General features: G+C 39.5%; 1 protein-coding gene across 5 annotated transcripts in view; it reads right to left on the bottom strand.

Moving 5' to 3' along the window:
* GTDC1 (glycosyltransferase like domain containing 1) overlaps nucleotides 1–20,581 on the bottom strand; it is a 375,327-nt gene that overhangs the window by 276,498 nt on the left and 78,248 nt on the right. For all 5 annotated transcript variants that reach the window (XM_075000592.1, XM_075000589.1, XM_075000591.1 and 2 more), the window contains exon 2: nucleotides 5,204–5,412. In XM_075000592.1, coding sequence (XP_074856693.1) covers nucleotides 5,204–5,382 — 179 coding nt within the window. In that variant the 5' untranslated portion in view covers nucleotides 5,383–5,412. The remainder of the gene's footprint in view (nucleotides 1–5,203; nucleotides 5,413–20,581) is intronic.

Below are 20,581 nucleotides of genomic sequence, written 5' to 3'. Positions count from 1 at the left end.
AGGGAGAAAGAGGAGAAGAGGTGAAGAACTATATTGTCTGCAATGGATTTGCAAAAATAGAGTATCTTGAACTGATGAAAATTCAACTCAGACATCTCAGGTCAGGTCAGCACATTATGAAATGCCCATATAGATCTCTGCAAAGCAATTTGTGGAAACAAGTTCTTTAAAGTTGAGTATCAGTGCTCTAGTACAATCATCCTCATGTTTACTAGCTAAGCCCAATGCTGTGGAAGTGAGGGCATTTTCTCCTGGCCTGATTCTCATCAAGGTTTTGTCTTTCTTTAAGGTGTCAAACGAAGATTTACATTGGCTTAAGAAAAGAATGTAGTATTTAACCGAGCCCTGCTTATATATTTTCTCTTCCCTCTGTAGAAAATCATCCACTTATATGAAGACTCTACTTGAGCTATCATATGGCATATTCATTGCACCTGGGAAGTCACATAACCTTCTGAGGATTGCAAATAAACTACACCCCTAGAACCCTGAGATAGTGTGCCATACCCTAGGAAAACTGAGATCATCTCAATGACCTTCAATATTTTCTTTTCCCAGGTGACTCCCAAAGGTCCTTCCTGGAAACCCAAGGTGTTCACTTCCCATGAAGTCACCACGCCATACAATTTTACAACTTGGGTTAAAAACAGTAAGACTAGCTTCATTGTTTATAACTGATTCAACTTTTAAGATTTCCACTGGAAACTGTGGCTGTAGTTACATTAGTGAGTTTTGCCAACAAAACCCTGATTTTGTTGACAAAACTGGTGGAATGTCCACACACAAAACGTGCACTTTCATCGGGAGCGGTCTTTCTCAAAGCCATAGGGCATAACCCTGCTGTCGATAGATGTTGTTAACAAAATACTGCATGGATGCTCTGGGGGGCCTTCTTTCAACAGACCTGGCATCCACAACAATGGGCAGCCCTGTCTGCTGTGCTTGCGGGTGGCTGTTTTGTTGCGAAAGCAGCCAGCTAGTGCAGCTGCTCTGTCGACAGAATGGAGACCTCTCCCAATTGGCTTTTAGTGTGGGCCTGCACTCTGTCCACAGAAGTTTTGTTGGGAAATCTCTTCTGACAGTCCTTTCTGTCAACCAAGTGTGGTAGTGTAACCGTAGCCTGTCTAGCCACTCTCTGGTAAGCAGAGCAAACTGTTACCACTAAATCTGACTGGTCACAGTGAACCTCTTGAATTTAAAATCCAAGACTGCTGAGATCATTTCATGCTCTTCCTCAAAAACAGTTTTAGGTTTTTATTTAGGTATTTTAACAACATCTGAGCACTATCTGGTCTCCTTCTTTTCCGTGATCACCAATAGCAATATTATTCTCAGGAGAACATTCTAGTGCTGTATAGATTTATATCAATATTGCTGGACACAAATGCAGTGCTTTTACATAAACATCAACATCTTGAAAAGAAGATATACTGTATCTTGAAAATAAAGGGAGAAAGAATATTACAAATGGCAATAAATAAAAAGTAATAAAAGTGATTCTGGATTTCAAACATTTCTGTCCCTGCGATTTCTTTGAACATATACTGTAGAAATATTTATAAAATGTTACTGATTTCTAATGAAAGAGCACATGGAAGAAAAAGTAATTTTTGGTCTCAGGACAGAGCCACAAATAAGGTCAAGACATGCAAATATGATGGTTTCCATCACCTTTCTAGAATGAAGAAATATTTAAATATCTCTCTCAAAATATATATCTCACAAAGTTTCCTGGATGCAGTTTCAATATGTTAATTCAGAGTCCCAATAATTTACTGCTGGATGGGAAGGAGAGCCTTGTATTTGCTAGGTAGGTGTTTTCAGAACAGTTAACTGAAAGTAACAGAATCAAGGTTGCTGTCCACTAAGAGAAAGTGGAATCAACCTTATAAAACAGACTGATGCATTTACACTTTCCTTTAATTACAAACCAAGCACAAGATACTGTGCAAGGAAAATAGAAAGTACCTCTAATCAGTTTTCCTCTCACAAGTCACATCAGCCCTAGTTCCTGATTATTTTGTCTTGCACACAATGCTACAGCACATAACCTTTTTAGTATTGTATTTTTGTGAACTTTGAATATTTAATTCTGTGTGATTAAACACTAAAAACAGTGACAAAGAAAACACTTTCCCCTCTTTAAGATGCTCTATTTGTTAGCTCAGATTTATTTGTTGTCAGTGAAGGTTATATTTGCACATAAGCCTATGACAGATTGCAAGTTTTTCAACTTCGAGCAAGTTTTCAAGCTGCTGGTATTTTTTCTTAAGATGTAGGTTACTTGACAAATTGGAGTTAAGTTATCTTGGGTCAATGTAACTGTAAGTTAAACTAATGAAGTGTATGCCTGTGAATGATGTCTGATTAGTTTAATACAGCTAGTGCTGGACAGCTTGGGCTGCTGACCTTGAAGGAGCACTGATAACATTGTGATGTGTTGGAGGATGTGGTTGTGATGCAGAAGAAATTTACGTAACAGTTTGTCATATACACTCCTCCAAAATAAAATTGTGTCATTGGAAGAGTATAGAAAAACCCACTCAAATGCCTCAAGCAAGACAGAAGAAAAAATAGTTACAATAATATGATAGCAGGGTCAGATTAAATATTATATTCCACAAATGCTGAAAGGACAGGAAACATTTGTGGCTGGATTAAACCCACATCAACTTTATTATTCGATGTATGAGATTCCTGGGCAGACAAAAATATACAGTGTATATAACCCTATATTTATTCTGTAATTACTTGGGGGGCTTTTATCAGTTTTCCCTCTTTTCCCATTCAGGTCTCCGGCAAATCGTGCACTGGACATCTGACCTACACATAAATAAGGAGCTGTGACATAAGGCCAACAACTCTCTGCTACCATATTATTGTAACTATTTTTTCCTGTCTTGCTTGAAGCATTTGAGTGGGTTTTTCTATACTCTTCCAATGACACAACACTTCATGCCAGGAACGAACAGAGCCTCTGATGAACCCACTATGGGGAAGGTAAATAAAAAGCCATATGACAGTAAGGGGAAAAATCATTCCCAATCCCATCAGAAAAGAGCATTATGTGACTTGCCCCACAGCAGGTCTTGGCCAAATGTAGCATTTTACAACCTGAAGGGGAAGGGAGGGTGGGAACTGTTTCAGCCTGTTCTATGTAAAAGTGACCTACAGGTCCAGACCTGTCCCTATTAAACTCAGCATTCCCAGGAAATGAGGCAGGGACCACACGGACCCTTTTGCACCAGTTTTCATCTCCCTATTGCCTCCCAGCCATAAAACATTATTCCTTTCATTAGACTGGCCAACCAGCCATATATCCCCTGTGGCAGGGCCAGGGTGGAGGGCCCCTCAGAGGGAGCCCAAATAAACAGAAGGGCCTGCAACATAATCACAGGCAGCTGGGTGGGAGATGGCTCAGCCTAACTGGGGCCAGCTGGCCCCAATGACTGGGCTAATAAGAGGCCTTTAAAAACCCTTCACAGTGGGAAGGGTGGAGCAAGAGTGTGAGAGGTGAGCACAGAGACACAAGGAAACCAGAGTAGTGGGAGAGTGCAGGCTTGAGAGGAGCAGAGGAGAGCAGCAGGAACACCAGAGACCACAGAGGGAGAGTGAGGGGCTTCAGCAGATCAAGAGTGGGGACTCGCGACTGCTATAGCCTGGAGAAGGGATCAGGGGGAATCGTCTGGGGAAGCGTCCCAGGAAGGAGAGCTGCTGTGCCAAGGGCTAAGGGAGTGAGCTCCTCCCACAAGCAGTTGCACAGGCTCCCGGGGCTGGAATCCGGCACGACTGGGTGGGGTCTGGGTTTCCCCCAGACCACCCCTCACCTCAGCGAGGACAACTGGGCCCTTGAGTGGTCCCAGTGGTCTGAATAGAGGCCAGAGGCCCAGGAATAGGACTGACTTTGTCACACCCCCTGCTTAAAGGTGCAGGGCAGTAATTTGTGATGGATTCAGATTTAACGGTGTATGACTTTAGGTAGCTCAGGATATACGTTGCCAAAAATCATCTTCCTCTCCTGTGTCCACTATCTTTATATGTCATCAAGTTGCAAACATTAGCCCAGTTTTCAACTGGGATCTGCTAGCACAAATCTCTGCACTCTGGCATAATTTCACTGCATCAGTGGTATGCAGAGGTCCACGTTATCAGCTACTAATGCTGCAGGAGGGCTTTTTTGTAAGTCAATAAAATGCTAACAGTAAAAACATAATAGATTAAAAAATAAACATTTCACTGCTGAATCAGTGATGTTTTCTTGTTTGGATTCATTGAAATGTGCATGTCACCTTTTGGTGCATTATTGTTTTAATAGAATTATCCTACAGCATCTTACCTGATTGGGAGGCTTGATAAATGGCTGGTTTCAAAACCAGCAAGTTCATAAGTGATTAGAAGATTTCACTATATGATGGCCACTTGGTGGTCTGGGTGTATTTAGTATGGTGGTGTCAATTCAGGTTCTAGTTGCTAGGTGTCCACATAAGGCTTAAATTCTCAGAAAGTATTTCCCAGAGTTCCCCATGTTCCCCTTTCCCTTCCCTGCCTCCCTCTTCTTCCCGACAGCATGCTATGAAACTGCCAGGGTTGTTGAAAATACTACTGGACCTCCACTCAGGACAGCTCCAGCTGTATTAAAGCCCTGCATCCACACACAAAAATAAACAGAATTTGATGTCCTTACATGTGGTCACACTACAGAGTTCAAGGTCTGAATAGTCAGACGGTACTACCCTCTCGTTCCATTAGGCCACACATTCATATAGCTTTCAGGTCACTCCACAGATGAATTGGCATAATACCACAGAGAACCTTACACAGCCGATGTCTATGTATTACTCTTCCTGATTCGTGGAAAAATGGGGTTTCAGCTTCAAAAGCTGTCAGTCCTGTTCCTTCCACCAGCTCTAGACTATGTAGAGAATTTAAAGGAAGCATTCCACACAGGTGGCAACTTAGCCCAATTTAAAATAGAGACACTGAATTGTTAGAGAGATAGAACCAATAGTTATCTAGAGGCTTCTAAAAGGATGCCTGGAGCTTTCCAGAAACACAATACCGCACACAAAACAAAATCAATATCTCATCTCAGCATGTATTTGCATGTCCACGATTCTGCATGCAAAACCCCAGAAATCTCCATTTTAGAGATCTGGTTAAAGACCCTTTTCATGCTTTGAAGATTATTTGTTACTAATTGTACCTGTAATTAGCATTCGCTGGCACAGCTTGCATGAAATAGAGGGCAGCAGTCCGTGCTCTCCAATGCCATTTCTTTGCAGGGAGTGTGTAAAGGACACACTCTTCTATCTCCTCCTGTAGAAGATCTGCCAGCTGCTTGTGGGAACCACCATAAAATGCTTCAATTACGAGAATGCTCATACTTGTACGTTTTTCAAATCTTCTTGAATTCTAAAAATGGCAAAAACAAAACTTTTATTCTCAAAGTCTATTTTAGTGAGTTTTGTTTTTAAGCGCATTAGACATAGATCACAAAAAAATTGTATTACCATACTTCTGCCAACAAATTCATATTATAAGAATTTAATACCTCTGTTTCATGCTTATAGATTTAATTTTTAAATTATATAAAAGGGAGGATTGTATTATTCTCTTTCAAACAGGCCATTTAACTAATAACTGAAATATTGGTCAGTCTGTAAATGGTTAGGTTTTCAGTTTTAGTTATTGGCTTTTAAAATAGGATGTATTTGAAAATTTTTTTTTTAATTCATTCTCCTGTTTTGGCGTTAAGGACTGTGTTCACACATCTTTACCTTCTGAATGATAGTACATTAAGCTAAATTTGTTTCATAGCAAAAGCTATCTGGCAAAATGATTTAAAAGAAACACGACTGTGGACAGACTGGGGTACCCAATTTGAATCTCCAGGACTCTGTCCCTTAGGCTACTGGGATCAGCACTAAAATGACACTTGCAGACACTACAGAAGATGCAATCTGCATTACTCTTGAATATGCCAAAATGGCTGACATAGAACAATACTATGATTTAAGGAAACTATCACACTTTCTCCCACAGGGCTGCTGACACACAGGAAGCAAAACACATGACCCAACATTAAGAGAAAGGTGAAAACCCTGTGACTATTGCTCATCTGATTCATGAGTCACTGTTGTATAGTGGTGAAAAGCTGCTCTGTAAAAGCTCAGGGATACTCCATTGAACAAAAACATTAAAAACAAAACCATGATTAGGTATTTACCAGCAGTGGCTGCTGCCCTAATAGCTTCCACTTCAGAACATACTATCAGGGACTGAGGAACATCAGGTCTGACTATTTGTTTGTGCTTCAGATCAATGTTATATATAGTATGACTGAGCACCCAGAGTTTCCAGTACTCACTGGCTGTGAGTAACCTTTTCAGCAACTTTGATAGGGAGCAATGAGGGGGTTCATAAATTATAACTCTTTACCAAATCTAAATGATAGTTCTAGTCATTAAAGTTAAACAGGAGTTAATGCGGAAATTGCCTACGGCAATCAAGAGTTTTTTTAAAAAAACTACAGGGATGTTGCAGCTATCAAAAAGCAAAGTGATAAAAAAAATCTCAAATTTCAGAGTCTGGAATGTAACAGAAAGTCTTTACTCAGTACTCAATCAGTGGCTTAGCATAGTCTCAGGAGCTTAAGATGCCACTAGAGTTGCCATCTTTCAGATGAGACTTAAAGCTAAATTTTTCACCTTTGCTAAAGAACAAAGTGTTGGAAAATAAATGCTTTCACACAGAAACAGGGTGGGGGGGGGCAGTAAACAAATTAAAAGAAGTGGAAGGAAGCATTTTGCAAATTTAACCTTAAAGAAAGAGGATACGTGCAATGTCTGATAAATTCCAGTGAGTAAATTACTCATTCAAACCAAACAAAACGAAAAAAAAAAACATTTTATCACCTAGGTTAGCTGAATCAAGAAGGTACAGTTTGGTTCTACTTGGAATACTTTACAACAGTTATATTTCTTACTGTGTTAGATAAAGAATGTACAGACTGAGGCAAAAATTTGTTTCAGTTCTCAGGTTTCCTTTTGGGTTATGATTACTGATAATTAGGTTATTCTATACTTTTCTTACACCTTTAAACTTGTTAATAAAGAAGAACGCTATGCAAATGCTAAAATGTTAAAATGCATCCTTTTAGGGTGCTTTTGATTGAAAATCTCAATTCAAAAACTCGACTATGCCGTAATTTTCTGTTGCATAGCAGAGGGTTTGATTTTTGACACATTGTGTACCTGGTGTGTGTAAAATGTGCTTTGTAAGGATTAAGAAGCAAGAATGAAAAATCACAAGACAGCAGGCAATTTTTTGAAAGATGATAAGATGCATAAAGGGTTTTTGCACAAATGCCTCGAATGGGGAAAACCCCAAGACAAATCAAGAAAGCATCAAAGAATCACTCACCAGCATTTGTATGATTCTACTGACATGTGGTCTATGTACTTTACCAGTTAAATACATTAAAATTAATAACAAGACATAATCTGGAAACCCATACCTGGTGTTTTTAAAATGTGCTACTAAAAGAAAATATTAAATCATAAGGGGCACACAGGGTAATTAGCCCCCACAATGAAAAATGGTATAATTTAGGAACGATGGAAAACCCAGCAGAGTAATCTTGAATTTTAAAAATATATGATGATAATGTACTGTAAATCACATTATTTTAAACATGACTTGCAAGTTTTAAATGCCACAGTGGAGGTCATATGAAGACATTTACCTCATATTTCGCCTACAAGGGTTCCAGTTTTGTTCATATATCACAGTAACGTCTATTATTCTTGCCTTATTTTCCTTGACCTAGCCAAGTTAAGGTAAATATGTACTATATACTCCTTAGAAGTTTTGAAAAGCCACTGATGATAGATGATCTGAAAATGTTTACTCTGTCTGATAGCATGCAATCCTCAATTAAATATAAATCATTTCAGGTATTTATTACCAATTCAAAAAAAAAAAAGGTTCTAGAAAAAACATATCTGCTTCCCGATTCTTATTACAGTGCTTCCTTTCGGCAGGGCGGGTCTTTGGAGCCAATAACGCTGCATGTTACACTAATGGTTTGGTTCTGTTCTCCGGAATGCATCACTGTGTAGCTTGAAAAATTTGCTACACTGTAAGTACCATACACAGAACCAGTAGCAGATTCTTCAGGACATGTATTATTAAGACTCTACCTATGCAGTCTCCTCATTTCAACTCACACCTGGAAAATATTGCCTTTTAACACTCCCCATGGACATGATCAAATCATAACTCCATTTTCAGCAAGAGGGTGGGCATGTTGCAGCAGACTAGGAAAGAAGTCAAGTACTGCCCATGCTAAATTCCTACAGATATAGATGAAGATTCACCCTAAATCACTGGCTGACTTACAACATCATGCTGCCAACATTATGCTCTCCCATTTACAGTCCACCCCTGGCATGGTGGGGGCAAGGAAAAAGTGGATGTAGCTGGCGTACACAGTGCCTTTATGGTCACTAAATGGACGTTAACACTCTTTAAAGGCTGTTTCAAACCAGCTTAATTTAGATACACCCTGATGCTGGTGAAAATGATGCTGGGAACCAAATTAGTATGTGGCCAGGCCCAGTATCTGGAAGCAGAGATAAAAAGATATCCTAAGTCATCAAGTGCTGCCACGTAAATGTCAGACGTTAGTTTAAGTTCCCTCTTTGCACTTAGGAAATAAATGTGCTCTCTCAGCAATGACTGCAAACTTTGGGGAACGAGTACCCAGCAGGGTATGTGAACTAAGATTCCTGTGTGACAGCACAATGAATATTTGACTAAGCAATCAAATGTTTTTAACACATCAGAACAGTGGTTCACATTTCATTACACGGGATGTGCTTGAAACTGTAATGTTCTAAGGCAGTGGTGGGCAACCAGCAGCTCACAGGCTGCAAGTGGTGCACTGGGGCTCCAACGGCAGCCACCCTGACAGTCCCCTTTCCTCCATGTACTTCTTGCACAATGAAGCACCCAAGCCCCACATTTTCTACACCTCCCCCCTCCTCCCAGCACTTTTGGAACACACAACTCGCCTGATTCGAGCTCTGTCCCCACTCCTCTCCCTCCCTCCCAGAGCTGGAACACTGCAAATCAGCTCTTTGGTGCTACTGCAGCTCTGGCAGGGAGGTTGAGGAGCAGGAAGTGTGGGGCTCTGGTGCCCAGTGTGTAAAGGGTGCATGACAGTGAAGAACAGCCAGGGGGACTGAGGGGCTACAGATGCACTTTCTGGCTCTGGCTGTGAGCTTTGCACAAAAGGAGCATTTCTGGGTGACGAGTGATTCCCCCAGGCACCTAATACATTGACTGTGTCCATCAGAGGCCAGCATAGCTTCGCGGCACGACTCACACTTCTTGAATCCTGAAGAGGACATTGCGGTGAGTATTTGAGCTGTTAATAGGGTACTTAGCACCTTCTCTGTGCCTGTTCCCCTCTCACAGACCCCAGCCTGCCGCGGCAGGAGGCCTACTGGCCTTCACGTCCCTGGGTTCCCTCCGCTCCTCTTTCTCCTTTACTAAGACTTTCTACTTTTTTTTTTTTTTTTTTTTTTGCAATAAAGAAACAAACAAACAATCTAACTAAGAACTCTGAAAAGAAACTCTAAAAACTCTGAAAACTCTAAATACGCTGACTCTGGCCGCAGCCTGAGCGGATTCCATCTGCAGCCGATGGCGGTTAAGAAGGAACTGGCGGGGACCGGATCGCGCACGTGGCCGGGAGCGCGCAAGGGAGCGGCGCGCGCCAGCACATGTGCGGTCCGGCAGAAACTGCTGGAAAAATCCGATCTGCGGCGCCAGGGCGAGCCCGACACCTATCGTGGAGCACCCACGGGGACACTCGAGGAAGAAGCTTATGCTCTTCAACCAGTTAGAGAAGCAGTAATTTTACTCTTTTTGAGTTCTAAGAAAACAAGTACTGTAGTATTTTTTTACACCAGGCTAGGTACAGGAAACTTGCACTTTACCAGTGATTTATTAAGGAAAATACTGCATTTTTGTAGAAGTGGCAGAATAAACGTTTCACAAATGTCAGCATCGCTCGCAGAAGACATTATTAGCCCCCTTCATTGACATATTTAGGCAGCATACATTACAGATCATGTTTAAATATATGTCCAATGAAATATTTTAGCAATAACTCAAAACCAAAGGAATAACTATTAATATATTCCATAGGTACTCAGTTACTATTAATTATGGGAAATAAGGTATAAGGTTTCAGTAATGATTGTTTTAACGGTTATAATCCCACACGTATGAGAAATTTATTCCATCACCATATCCACAGCACATATGGTTCAACATCTTAAAAGTCAACTGACTACAAAAGTGTAGTGTGCATCTATGTATATTTACAGTCTTTGATGGTTTAAGATAAACACTGCAATACTTAATATAGAAAAATACTTTAAAGGCTTCACATCTTAGTAGAATGGGGTTTCCCAGATTGTTATTACAGAGGCTTTACTTTGATTCTTGTCTCCTTCCACCCCTTCTTATAACTCTTTAACATATATACTTTAAAACTAAGTGTTAATGCAGTATAGAAATACTGACAGAGTTTGCATTCATCTACCCACTCATCTCAATGATTCATCAGGGAAACCCCAGTAGAGACATACCTTAAAAGACTACAATCACATTTTAATATCTTAACTTAACATTTAGATCAGCCAAAATGCATACAGTGAAAAATGTCCTGGTAATCAAGTGTATACTGTACAAAAGTAAGCACACTATGTTCTTTCCATTAATTGATTTATATAGAGGAAACAAAAGACAACAAAGGAATGCATTTTATTTTCAGAAAATGATAAACGGATGATTCAACTTTATCTGAACACTGCAGTACATGGTGTGGATTTTCTGATCAGAGATCTACATCATTATTAGTGTTATGCTTCTGATCAGAGGTCTTCTTCAGAATTAGTATTATGTTACTGGAGATACCTGTAAGCAAAGCTTTCCTCACCCATATGATCTGAACACAGAAATATGGTGTTAAAAATAGGATGTGTCTCATCCAGATGAAGGACAATTGCCTGGCTCTCTCACTGAATCTTACATTCTGGTTCATACAACCAGACAGAATTATGCACCACAGAGCCTTCTGCTGATATTTGTTACTTTATTTGTTCATAAAATGCTCTTGCAAACACCTGCATTACACAGAAACTCTGCATATGCTAAAATAGTTTGCATTGGATCGTTCTATTTCATCCATATCCTGAAAATATTCTCTGCCTGATCTAGATGCATAAGTATGATACGTTTTCTTCATATACTGATTTCTGCTTCCCACCACAATGAAATAGAGGGCCTATGGTGAAATCCTGGCCCTACTGAAAATCCCATTGTCTTCAATAGGGCCATCAACTCTACATCAAAATCTTATTTATTTGAAGGTTCACTTCCAGCAGTTAATTCAAGCTTTGTTTAAAAAACCATTAAGTTGTTCTTTGATGGAATGTTTTAAAATACATTTTGTAATGGTCTTTCAACTCTATAAAACACATATTAGAAAGTATCCTCCATAAATAAACTTTAAAATATGTAGTTAATTTGCAATCATTCAACTCTCTATAAATCAGACCTATATGTGTCTTACTCTTATGCTTCTAAATGTATGACCTCAAATCTCTGAACCACTTTCATTTTGATGTGAAGGTTGCACAGGCACTTAGAGTTAAAATAATTTAGTCCGCAGAAAGTCTTCAGCCAATAAAGATTACAGGTAGCCCCACTGATATATTTTAAAGCAGGTTTTAAACTAAAGTTCTTTGAAGTTTTATTTTAAAACAGAATTTCCTATCTTCAGAGAAGTGTTTGTGGGCAAATTAACATTAAAAGACAAGTCTTCTGTTCCTAAGGTTGGAAAGGCCACATAAAGTTCTCTAACTTGTACAAGAGTACTCTTCAGATGAGGGGAAGCTGCTAGTTCCCTTGATACATAGTGAATTTGAATTCCCTGCTGTCATGGCAGGTCGAGGTTACGAGGTGAGATTATTGTGAAGCTACCACTGCCAAACCAATTAAAGATCACAATCAGAACCTTAAAATGGCTCTTGTGTTTGACAGGTAGCAGTGAAAAGTGCTAGGGTGTTGTTGGGGCTTTGTTTTAGGCAAAAGACAGCTACTGCATATTGTGGCATCTTGAGTTTGAGCATGGCATAACTATCAACTTCATGGAGCGCACTGGGGCAGTCAACCTGCAGATGTCAGTGTGGTCAGATTTGGCTTCCTGACCCTCACAGGACAATAAAAGACATGTTTTTACTTCAGGCATCACCTGGAGGTACATGAATAATAAAAGCCCAGAAAGACTACCATTACGGAAGTAGTGTGGTTTTACTGTATAAAATACTTCTTTGATTATTACAAAATTGAAAAATACTAGTCAATACAATAAGTCAACTTGCACTTAGTGCAATATGTGATTATTTTCTGACAAAGGTACACTTGTTTCTTTCTTTTCCAACTATTAGAGCAATTTAAAAAAGAGATTAGACCTCAAAAAAATGAGACATCGGATTTACAGACAGTTCACTATCATGTTCATAATAAATATTTCTCATTGCATATGTTCATTTGCTTTGGATGGAAAATTACTGTTCTACACTCATGAAGCCTAATTACTCAGCCTTCCTCAGAACACTAGGGAAATTGAATTCCTGCTTCTTGAAGAATATTTATACCTGTGCCAACTATATGGTTGCATCTCTTACTTTCTTGGTTGGTCCTCCTGGCCCTAGGAAAAAAAGAAATTCTCAGCTAGAGTCTGCTGGTTTGTGTTCCCTTTGCTTTGCTACACCAGCTCAAAGAGGCCATAATAATGTCCCATCATTGATAGATACAATGCATACAAAGAAAGCCATATTAAAACTATTAAAGGCTTAAACTCACAAAAATTCAGCTGATTCTGAATTTGCAATCTTCTCACTATTCATAAAAATTCTCAGACACAGAGCTCAGAGTTCACTTTTATGTGCTCATGTGCAAGATTTTGTATATGCTTATATATGATATACAAGATTGCAAAATAAGCCTAATAGAATTTCAGAAGAATTGCTGCTCCATGAACACAAGTCCAAAGTTATGGCATAAATATGTTTCAGTAACCATTAATCCACAGACCCCTGAGACAACAGACTACAAAGACTCCGTGATAGCATGTCCATATGTGAGACCTGAGCAGGTAAAATAGCCAATTAGCCTTATAAGATACACCTGGAAGAGAGCCAAGGACTGACAATGTGCAAGGGCTGATGAAGCCCAGCTGAGAAAGGAGCTGGGTTAGGCTTATAAAGAGAGGAAAATGGTGACAGGAGAGTTACAGGGAGGAATTCTGCAGTCACTCCCTAGAAAGTATAGATATTGCCTAGATACAAGGAGAGTTCTACAGGGGAGAACGTACCCCATTACAGTCTCCTTTTGGGGTTTATACATTTAAAAATTAACACAGTATAAAAACCCATGTATTATATGGTGCATGCAAGGTCAGCTATCACCCTATGAATCCCTACAAAAAAAGTTATAATGGATGCACACAGTTTTTAAACCTCAATATTTCAGCAGCTTTAATTTTTTGTAATAGACAAAGACACTAATGGCCTTCATAATTAATTGTGTGTTATAATTTATATCTGTTACTGAGTTATGCAAAAGCAACAAATGTTTAACAGTCAAAATCTTCTTCTCTTTCCAGGAGCAAAGAAAATTCAGAGTGCTTTTTTTTTTTACTTGCAACTTATGTCAGTACAACTCTGCTGTTCACTGATGGGGGAAAATCTATACCCCTAAGTAACACAATTACATCAACCTAACTCCTGATGTATACAGCACTGTCAATGGGAGGGTTTCTCCCATCAACATAGCTACCATCTCTCAGGAGATGAAGTACCTATGATGAAGAGAGAAACCTTCCCATTTGGGTAGGTGGTGTCTTTACTGAAGCACTACAGCAGTGCAGCTACAGTGCTGCAACCTTTTAAGTGTAGGAAGACTATCAACTCTATTGTTTGACAATTCTCACACTACAGCTTTCAGAACTTATTCTGCACATTACTGCTGGGAAGTCTCTCTCTTCAATCATGAGAAATATATCAAAGTTTCAGTTTTTTTCAAAAGCAAATGTGACAGTTACTTCAATGTGAATTGTCCATTGCACTTTGGAATATGGCTTCCCAAGCAAACACAGGTCCCCTTCCCTTCAATCAAGAGAAATTTCATTGACCACCTGATTCCCACTGAAAAATAAGCAATGACAGAGCAGGGAATTTGGTTTGAGCATTTATAAAAATACATTACTTACATTAACAACACCACTGATGACTTCAAACGAATAAGTAGTATTATTACACTTAATTAGGAAAAAACAAAACAAAAAAAACCCATCTTTCTGTACAGTAAGACAGAAAAAGAAGAGGACTAGGTAAGGAGGTCAGAAAACAAATAGTGTGATGAAGGAAACATGTCCAGGAGAGGAAATGGGAACTCTGCAAGTAAATTTTCTCTCAATAACCCTGTCAAAATATGAACATATTAACCAACGAAATAAAAGGATTGGTAATTGGGTGTACTGTGCAGTACTGAGTATCAACAGACCAGATATCTTAGGAAAGAGGTCAAATGTATCATTATAAAATCCTTTATGCCATTTTTTCCAAGTGCATAGCAAAGCATACAATATATCCATATGAGAATTACAATGTTCAGGAGCTGTAACAGCAACAAAGGGTCCTGTGGCACCTTACAGACTAACAGAAAAGTTTTGAGCATGAGCTTTCATGAGCACAGACTCACTTCATCAGATGCTGAAGTGAGTCTGTGCTCACGAAAGGTCATGCTCAGAACTTTTCTGTTAGTCTATAAGGTGCCACAGGACCCTTTGTTGCTGTTACAGATCCAGACTAACACGGCTACCCCTCCAAATCTTAAGGAGCTATTTACCAAACTCATATCTCAGGAAAGAATGATCCTCTATCACACCTCCTACAATCACTGGTTTACACATTACTGAGACTATGTTTGCCACTCTTGAGACTAGACAGGATTTCAAGAAATTCCTTCTAAAATAGTGTTAATTCCCATTATCTTGATGGCTTACATTAACTTAAAATGGATGAAATATGCTTGATTTAGAATATCTCGGAGTGAAAAGGAAACTATTAAGTGGGGAAATGGGAGCTAGAGCACTATTTTTAAACTTGACAGGAGACATATGAGTAGCTACTTCCCTATTATAGAAAAAAAAGTCAGTCTGCTAATAGGCTGGAATTCTGAAATACCTTGGATAGATTAGGATCTTGATGAAAAATGGTGTCTACAGTCTATGATTTCCTATAGATCTAAAGTTATAACCGGTTTATGTGAAGAAAGGGTATGTATACCTAGTCTGCATATGTATGTAGATGGCTCTCGGCTAAAAACGCCTTTGTTATTCTTTTTACTTTTCATTTTAAAAATTTAAATGTATAGTTTACAGACCTTTAGTAAGTTTAAAGGCTGCTACCAGATGTTTTATCTCTATCACTGGATTTGGCAAGGGAATTTACTTCATCGACACAAAAAGGTTTTCTTGTGTTCTCCTATTTTATCTGTATTTACGAAAGAACTTGGAGCACACCAGCCACAGCAATTTCTTATTTAAGAAGTAAAAGCTTATCTACTAAATCTACATTCTTGTCATGTAACATCAATATTTGGCACTTAAAATGCCCTTTTTACAAAATGTCTGGGAGACCAAATTAATGAAATTGTTCATTTTCCTTTTGGTGACTTAAATGTTGGTTAGCAACTTAAAAGGCTACTAGCCAAAGCAGTGTTAGAGATGGAATCTGGTAACTTGAAATAGTAATTGAAGAAAGGGCTTATGTCTTCTTTAAACATAGTTTCACTCAGATCTGTAACAGCAATAAGGAAAGGATGAATTTTACTATTAACCCTATGAAATATTGTAAAAGTCCTGAATGTGAGGCATATAAACTAAAGCCATAAGGAAATTTGCAATGGATTTCACTATTTTTAAATGAAAATCAGTAATATTATATGTTAGCCAACAAAAAGAGGATTAAAGACATCTCTTTTACTTACCTGAAGACCTAAAGTAACCAAACAATATAAAATGATAATATGAGGATTTCTCAACCCCCAAAATCTCTCTTCAATTGATTAGAATAAATTATTAAAATGTTATTTATTCCTAGGATCTATATTAAGTTAAAGCATTAGATTTCAACAGTAATTTAAGTATAACATTCTTGTGCTTTTACAAGCTGATTTCAATGCTGCTGCTACTCAAATGAAATTGTCAGGTGGAATTTTCTTTTGATCCTGCATACAGCCCCTCTGCTTTCAAATGAAGAGGGCTGAACCAATTATTCCAATTCTGGCTAACATTCTGAAAACAGGAGTCCATTATATAACACCCGTAGCTCAGTAAGTACCATACTTATTATTCTTTTGCAAACAACTGCTTGATAGTTCTTAGAGATTTGGTATTAAGTGTCAAAGGACACTTAAGAAGGATTTAAAATTAATATCTTAGATTTCTTTCCATTATGACAATATTTGCTTATATTCTATGCTAGCTCCATGCACTATTCATTAGACTACAAAATGGTATCTCTCCTTTGCTTGCAAGAAAATCTGGGTGTAACATGAAAAATTGTCAAATATGATGGACAAAGATTTGGCACCATTAATTATGCTCTCTAAAGGCTCTGAATATATAATTTTAATATAAAACCCTTGAAACTCTTTCTGAAAATTTCCAGGTACATCCTGCTAGAATGTACCAAAGGCACAGACTCTGTTTGGGAACAACTGATAGGTCCTGAGCACCCACTGGGTGCCGCACATATGCTCCCTTACCACTGTTGCCCATCCACTGGTCAGCCCTGTGAATCAGTGCCTTCCCCTGCCAACCCGTGACTCCCTCCCAACGTGATCAGCTGTTTGGCAGTGTTTGGGATACACGGGCAGCTTAAGAGGGGAGTGGGGATGCATCATGCTCCACAATGGGGGCAGGCTTTGGGTAGCGTGGGGTGGTCAGAGGTAAGGCAGGGTTTGATGGAAGGGGTAGACTGGGACAAAGCCAGGGTCGAACACCCCGCCAACACTTTTGAAAGTTGGTGCCTGTGGAATACACTACATCTATACTAAGATGTCATATTATGACAGTATAGAAGTTGTAAGAGTATGAGTTAAAGGAGATCACCAGATAACATCTGCTAAATGAAAAAGAAACAGATACCTACTGAAAAAATTAATATACAGAAACTACTTTTTGTCTGCAATAAACCTTATTTTGCCATCTGTGTAAAGCAGCAGAGAAAACATAACAAACACAGGAAGCATCAGAATTAGGAGTAAAAGCAAGTCATTGTCTTAACTCATCCCCCTCTTTTGGCTTCTTTTCTGAAAGCCTTATAAAGCTTCAGGCACCTTATACAATCATGTTTTTTCTATGCTGCTACAAGAAAACTCAGCTTTGGCATACTAATTTATTATCAGGTAACATTTCTTCTTGTGGGTGAAAGTACAAAAAACACTTGGAAACAATCTGTATAGCAGAGCCAACTTCGCCTTTTGGAAAGCCACTTTAGGTTCTCATTGACATTTTTCAGTAGTCAGTGAAAATACAGATTTCAAAATCAGTATGGTCAGATTCTCTGGCCAAATTCAGCAGAACAAAGGGATTGGCTGCTGGCCTACACTCTGCCTTTGGGGATTCCACTGGCATTCGAGAGTCCCTCAATGGCATAGAGCCAGTTTACAGGCCTATTAACTCTCACCCAATCCTGATATGGCAGGAGTTAAGGAGCATGCTCAGGTTCTGATGAGTTTGACCAGCTGGCAGGAGTTAACGAAACACTCTCGTGAAATCACTATTCAGCACAGCCAAAGAGTCAGTTAGCTGGAATTTCTGCTGCATCCAGTAGAAACTGGGCACAGCAGAGAATCTGAGCCTGAAAAAGTCAAGCATTGTCAGGATTCTGGTAGAGTTTACACCAGTCTGAAGTCCAAAGCACTGTTTGCATAGCTTTTAGAAGCTAATAGAGTAATAAAGACTATTTCTTAAGAGCATTAAACTTCTGGACTGATGGTGCCACTATCTGTTTTTTTCTGGTGATGCAAAGATCAGAAGTGTCACTAACAAACTACCAAGGCTTGTAGCCATTCCTAGTCAAGGCTATGGTTACACAAAGTTTTGTCACCTGGAAATGCTTGTAAACACTATGAGATAGGGGTCAGCACCTATTATAAACAGCACCAATAGGCGAGCTATTTAGAAACATCACTAGCACAGAGGGAGCATTTAAGTCATTGTGAGATTACCACAGGCACCAGCACTTGCAAACGCTGAGTGTGTTACAGCCACTGCACTACACTGATTTAAAAGTACTTAGTTTATAATAATCAAGTTAATATACAAGCACAAGGTGTGGTACAATGAAAGGCTTAAAACATTGAGGAACCTTGCCAGTTCATCAACAGTACGTATAAGAGCCAAGAGGCCTTTTCTCCTTGTAAAAAAATACTCAAACACAATATTGGCACAACAGCAACACTTATAAAGCCCTCCAGGTGCCTTGTGACACCAACAATGTCCATCAGTGCTATTAATGAAAGTTGAAGTTTTTATGTTTTTGGGTGTTTTTTTGTGGCCAAAGGGGCTTTCATTTCACATGCTACAACAAATATATAGCAGGAATAAGGCCTCTTTGCCAATCTCATACACAATATCGTACAAACACCAAAGAAAAATGTGATCATATTTTAATCAGAAGCAATTGAACTTTTTCAAAATACATCTAAATCTAATCCTTTTAATGGTTTCCTGGGCCTTAGGGTAGGAGCAGGTTAAAGATGGTAAACATTACTTTGGTTCTGCCTCACCTTCAAGTTGCTGGAAGAAGAAGGCTGAAAAGTTTTCAATCACCCCAGCCCTCAAGAATAGCTAAAATGGCAAAAAGGCTCTTTGTCTTATCATACCATCATGTTTAAACAGAGTCCTCACTGCCTAAATATGAAGGCACTTCACCATATTATGTTACTGCCTGTGAGCCGATGCCCAGGTGCCAGCTAAAGGTCTGGTGGGGCAAAGGGGGTGATGCCACACCAGCAGCTACGCTAAGCAGCCAGGGCAGGCTGGGTTCTTTGGTTTGTGTTTAGTTCGGGTACAGCAGCAAGAGGAAAATTACACTTAGAGAGGCTTTAACAGTTACTTTTTATTTATACAAAGATAGAAACAATTTAACTAAGACAAATGATTAAAGTACAAGTTAGTACTTGTTTTTAAAGGGGAAACAACACAATTTAACTTAAGAAAAGTTTTAGACAAACTAGCTAGCTTACACTAATACAATTAATGTGTACACAAGAAAGGCACGTTGCAGGTGTGATTTTTACCCCTGCCTCTTAGACCTGCTGGAACCAGAGTCTTTCCCTCAATTCCTATAGGAAAGAAGTGTAATACAGGTGTAATTCTTACCCCTGCCTCCTAGATCCGGTGTGACCCAGAATCTTTCTCTCAATCCCTCCGGAAGAAGTAGATACGAACCAGGCGTCCCAAGTCTCGGGAGTTAATTCCAGACCTGGCCAGCAGGTGTAAGTGATTGAAACTCAAAGGGGGGTGGGCTGCCAAACCCCTTTATACCCCTTTTGTCACGGAGGCTTCTTCCTGGTCTCAAGTGGCCAATCAGGAGGAATGTTTTTGAACCCCAGGTTTCCCAGGGAAGGTGCAAGGCTCAATTTGCACCTGTGAATCGTGGACAATTGGGCACCTTTGGAGGTGATGGGCGGAGGTTCCCCGTTCTTCCTGGGGAAGTGATCAGGCATGTCAATCGCCGAGATCAGCCAGAAGGGCAGCCATTAGCTAGCCCATTCACTGTCTGGTTTTTGTGTATAGTAGAGAGGCTGGGCGAGACAGCACACCTGCGTTCCCAGGACATCAAAGGCTACCTGTCTCCCCTGCTTATTTCTCTCTCTCTCTCTCTCCCAGTGCGGGGGGGAGAAGAAGAAAAGGCCAAATGGGGGTTCATGTCTGGCTACATTCCACCCCCTTGACACGCCATATTACGTCCCAGGATACAAGGTGGTGGTGATGCCAGCACCTCTTGCCCTCCTTGGAGGAAGCTAAAACCACCCTATTGGCAGGGTCTGATTAGGTAATTTTGGATCAAGGGATTGATTAGGATCACTTGCCAATGCCATATACTAGATTTGTGCAGAGGAGACAGCCGTGTACACAAAACGCCTAACAATACATAGAAGTATACAGCAAGCAATTACAATGAGTAAAATGGTTAATATAGTATTTACAATAGAGTGAAGGAATGGAGTTAATGAAAGTCCTAAGTGTTGGGCTAGCCAATCTAGCCATGAGATTTTCCCATCCTCAGTTACAGCATGTAGTACCTTAATAGCGCCCTTTATAGAGAGTACATCTTGTTCAATTTGTCCTGATTTATTTACATAAAGACAGCAAGACTGGTTAATTACTGCACATACTCCCCCTTGTTGGGCTAAAACTGCATCT

This window comes from Carettochelys insculpta, chromosome 8 (genome assembly GCF_033958435.1).
Source record: "Carettochelys insculpta isolate YL-2023 chromosome 8, ASM3395843v1, whole genome shotgun sequence".
NCBI classification, from domain to species: Eukaryota; Metazoa; Chordata; order Testudines; family Carettochelyidae; genus Carettochelys; species Carettochelys insculpta.
This window is presented reverse-complemented; position numbering and strand designations above follow the sequence as displayed.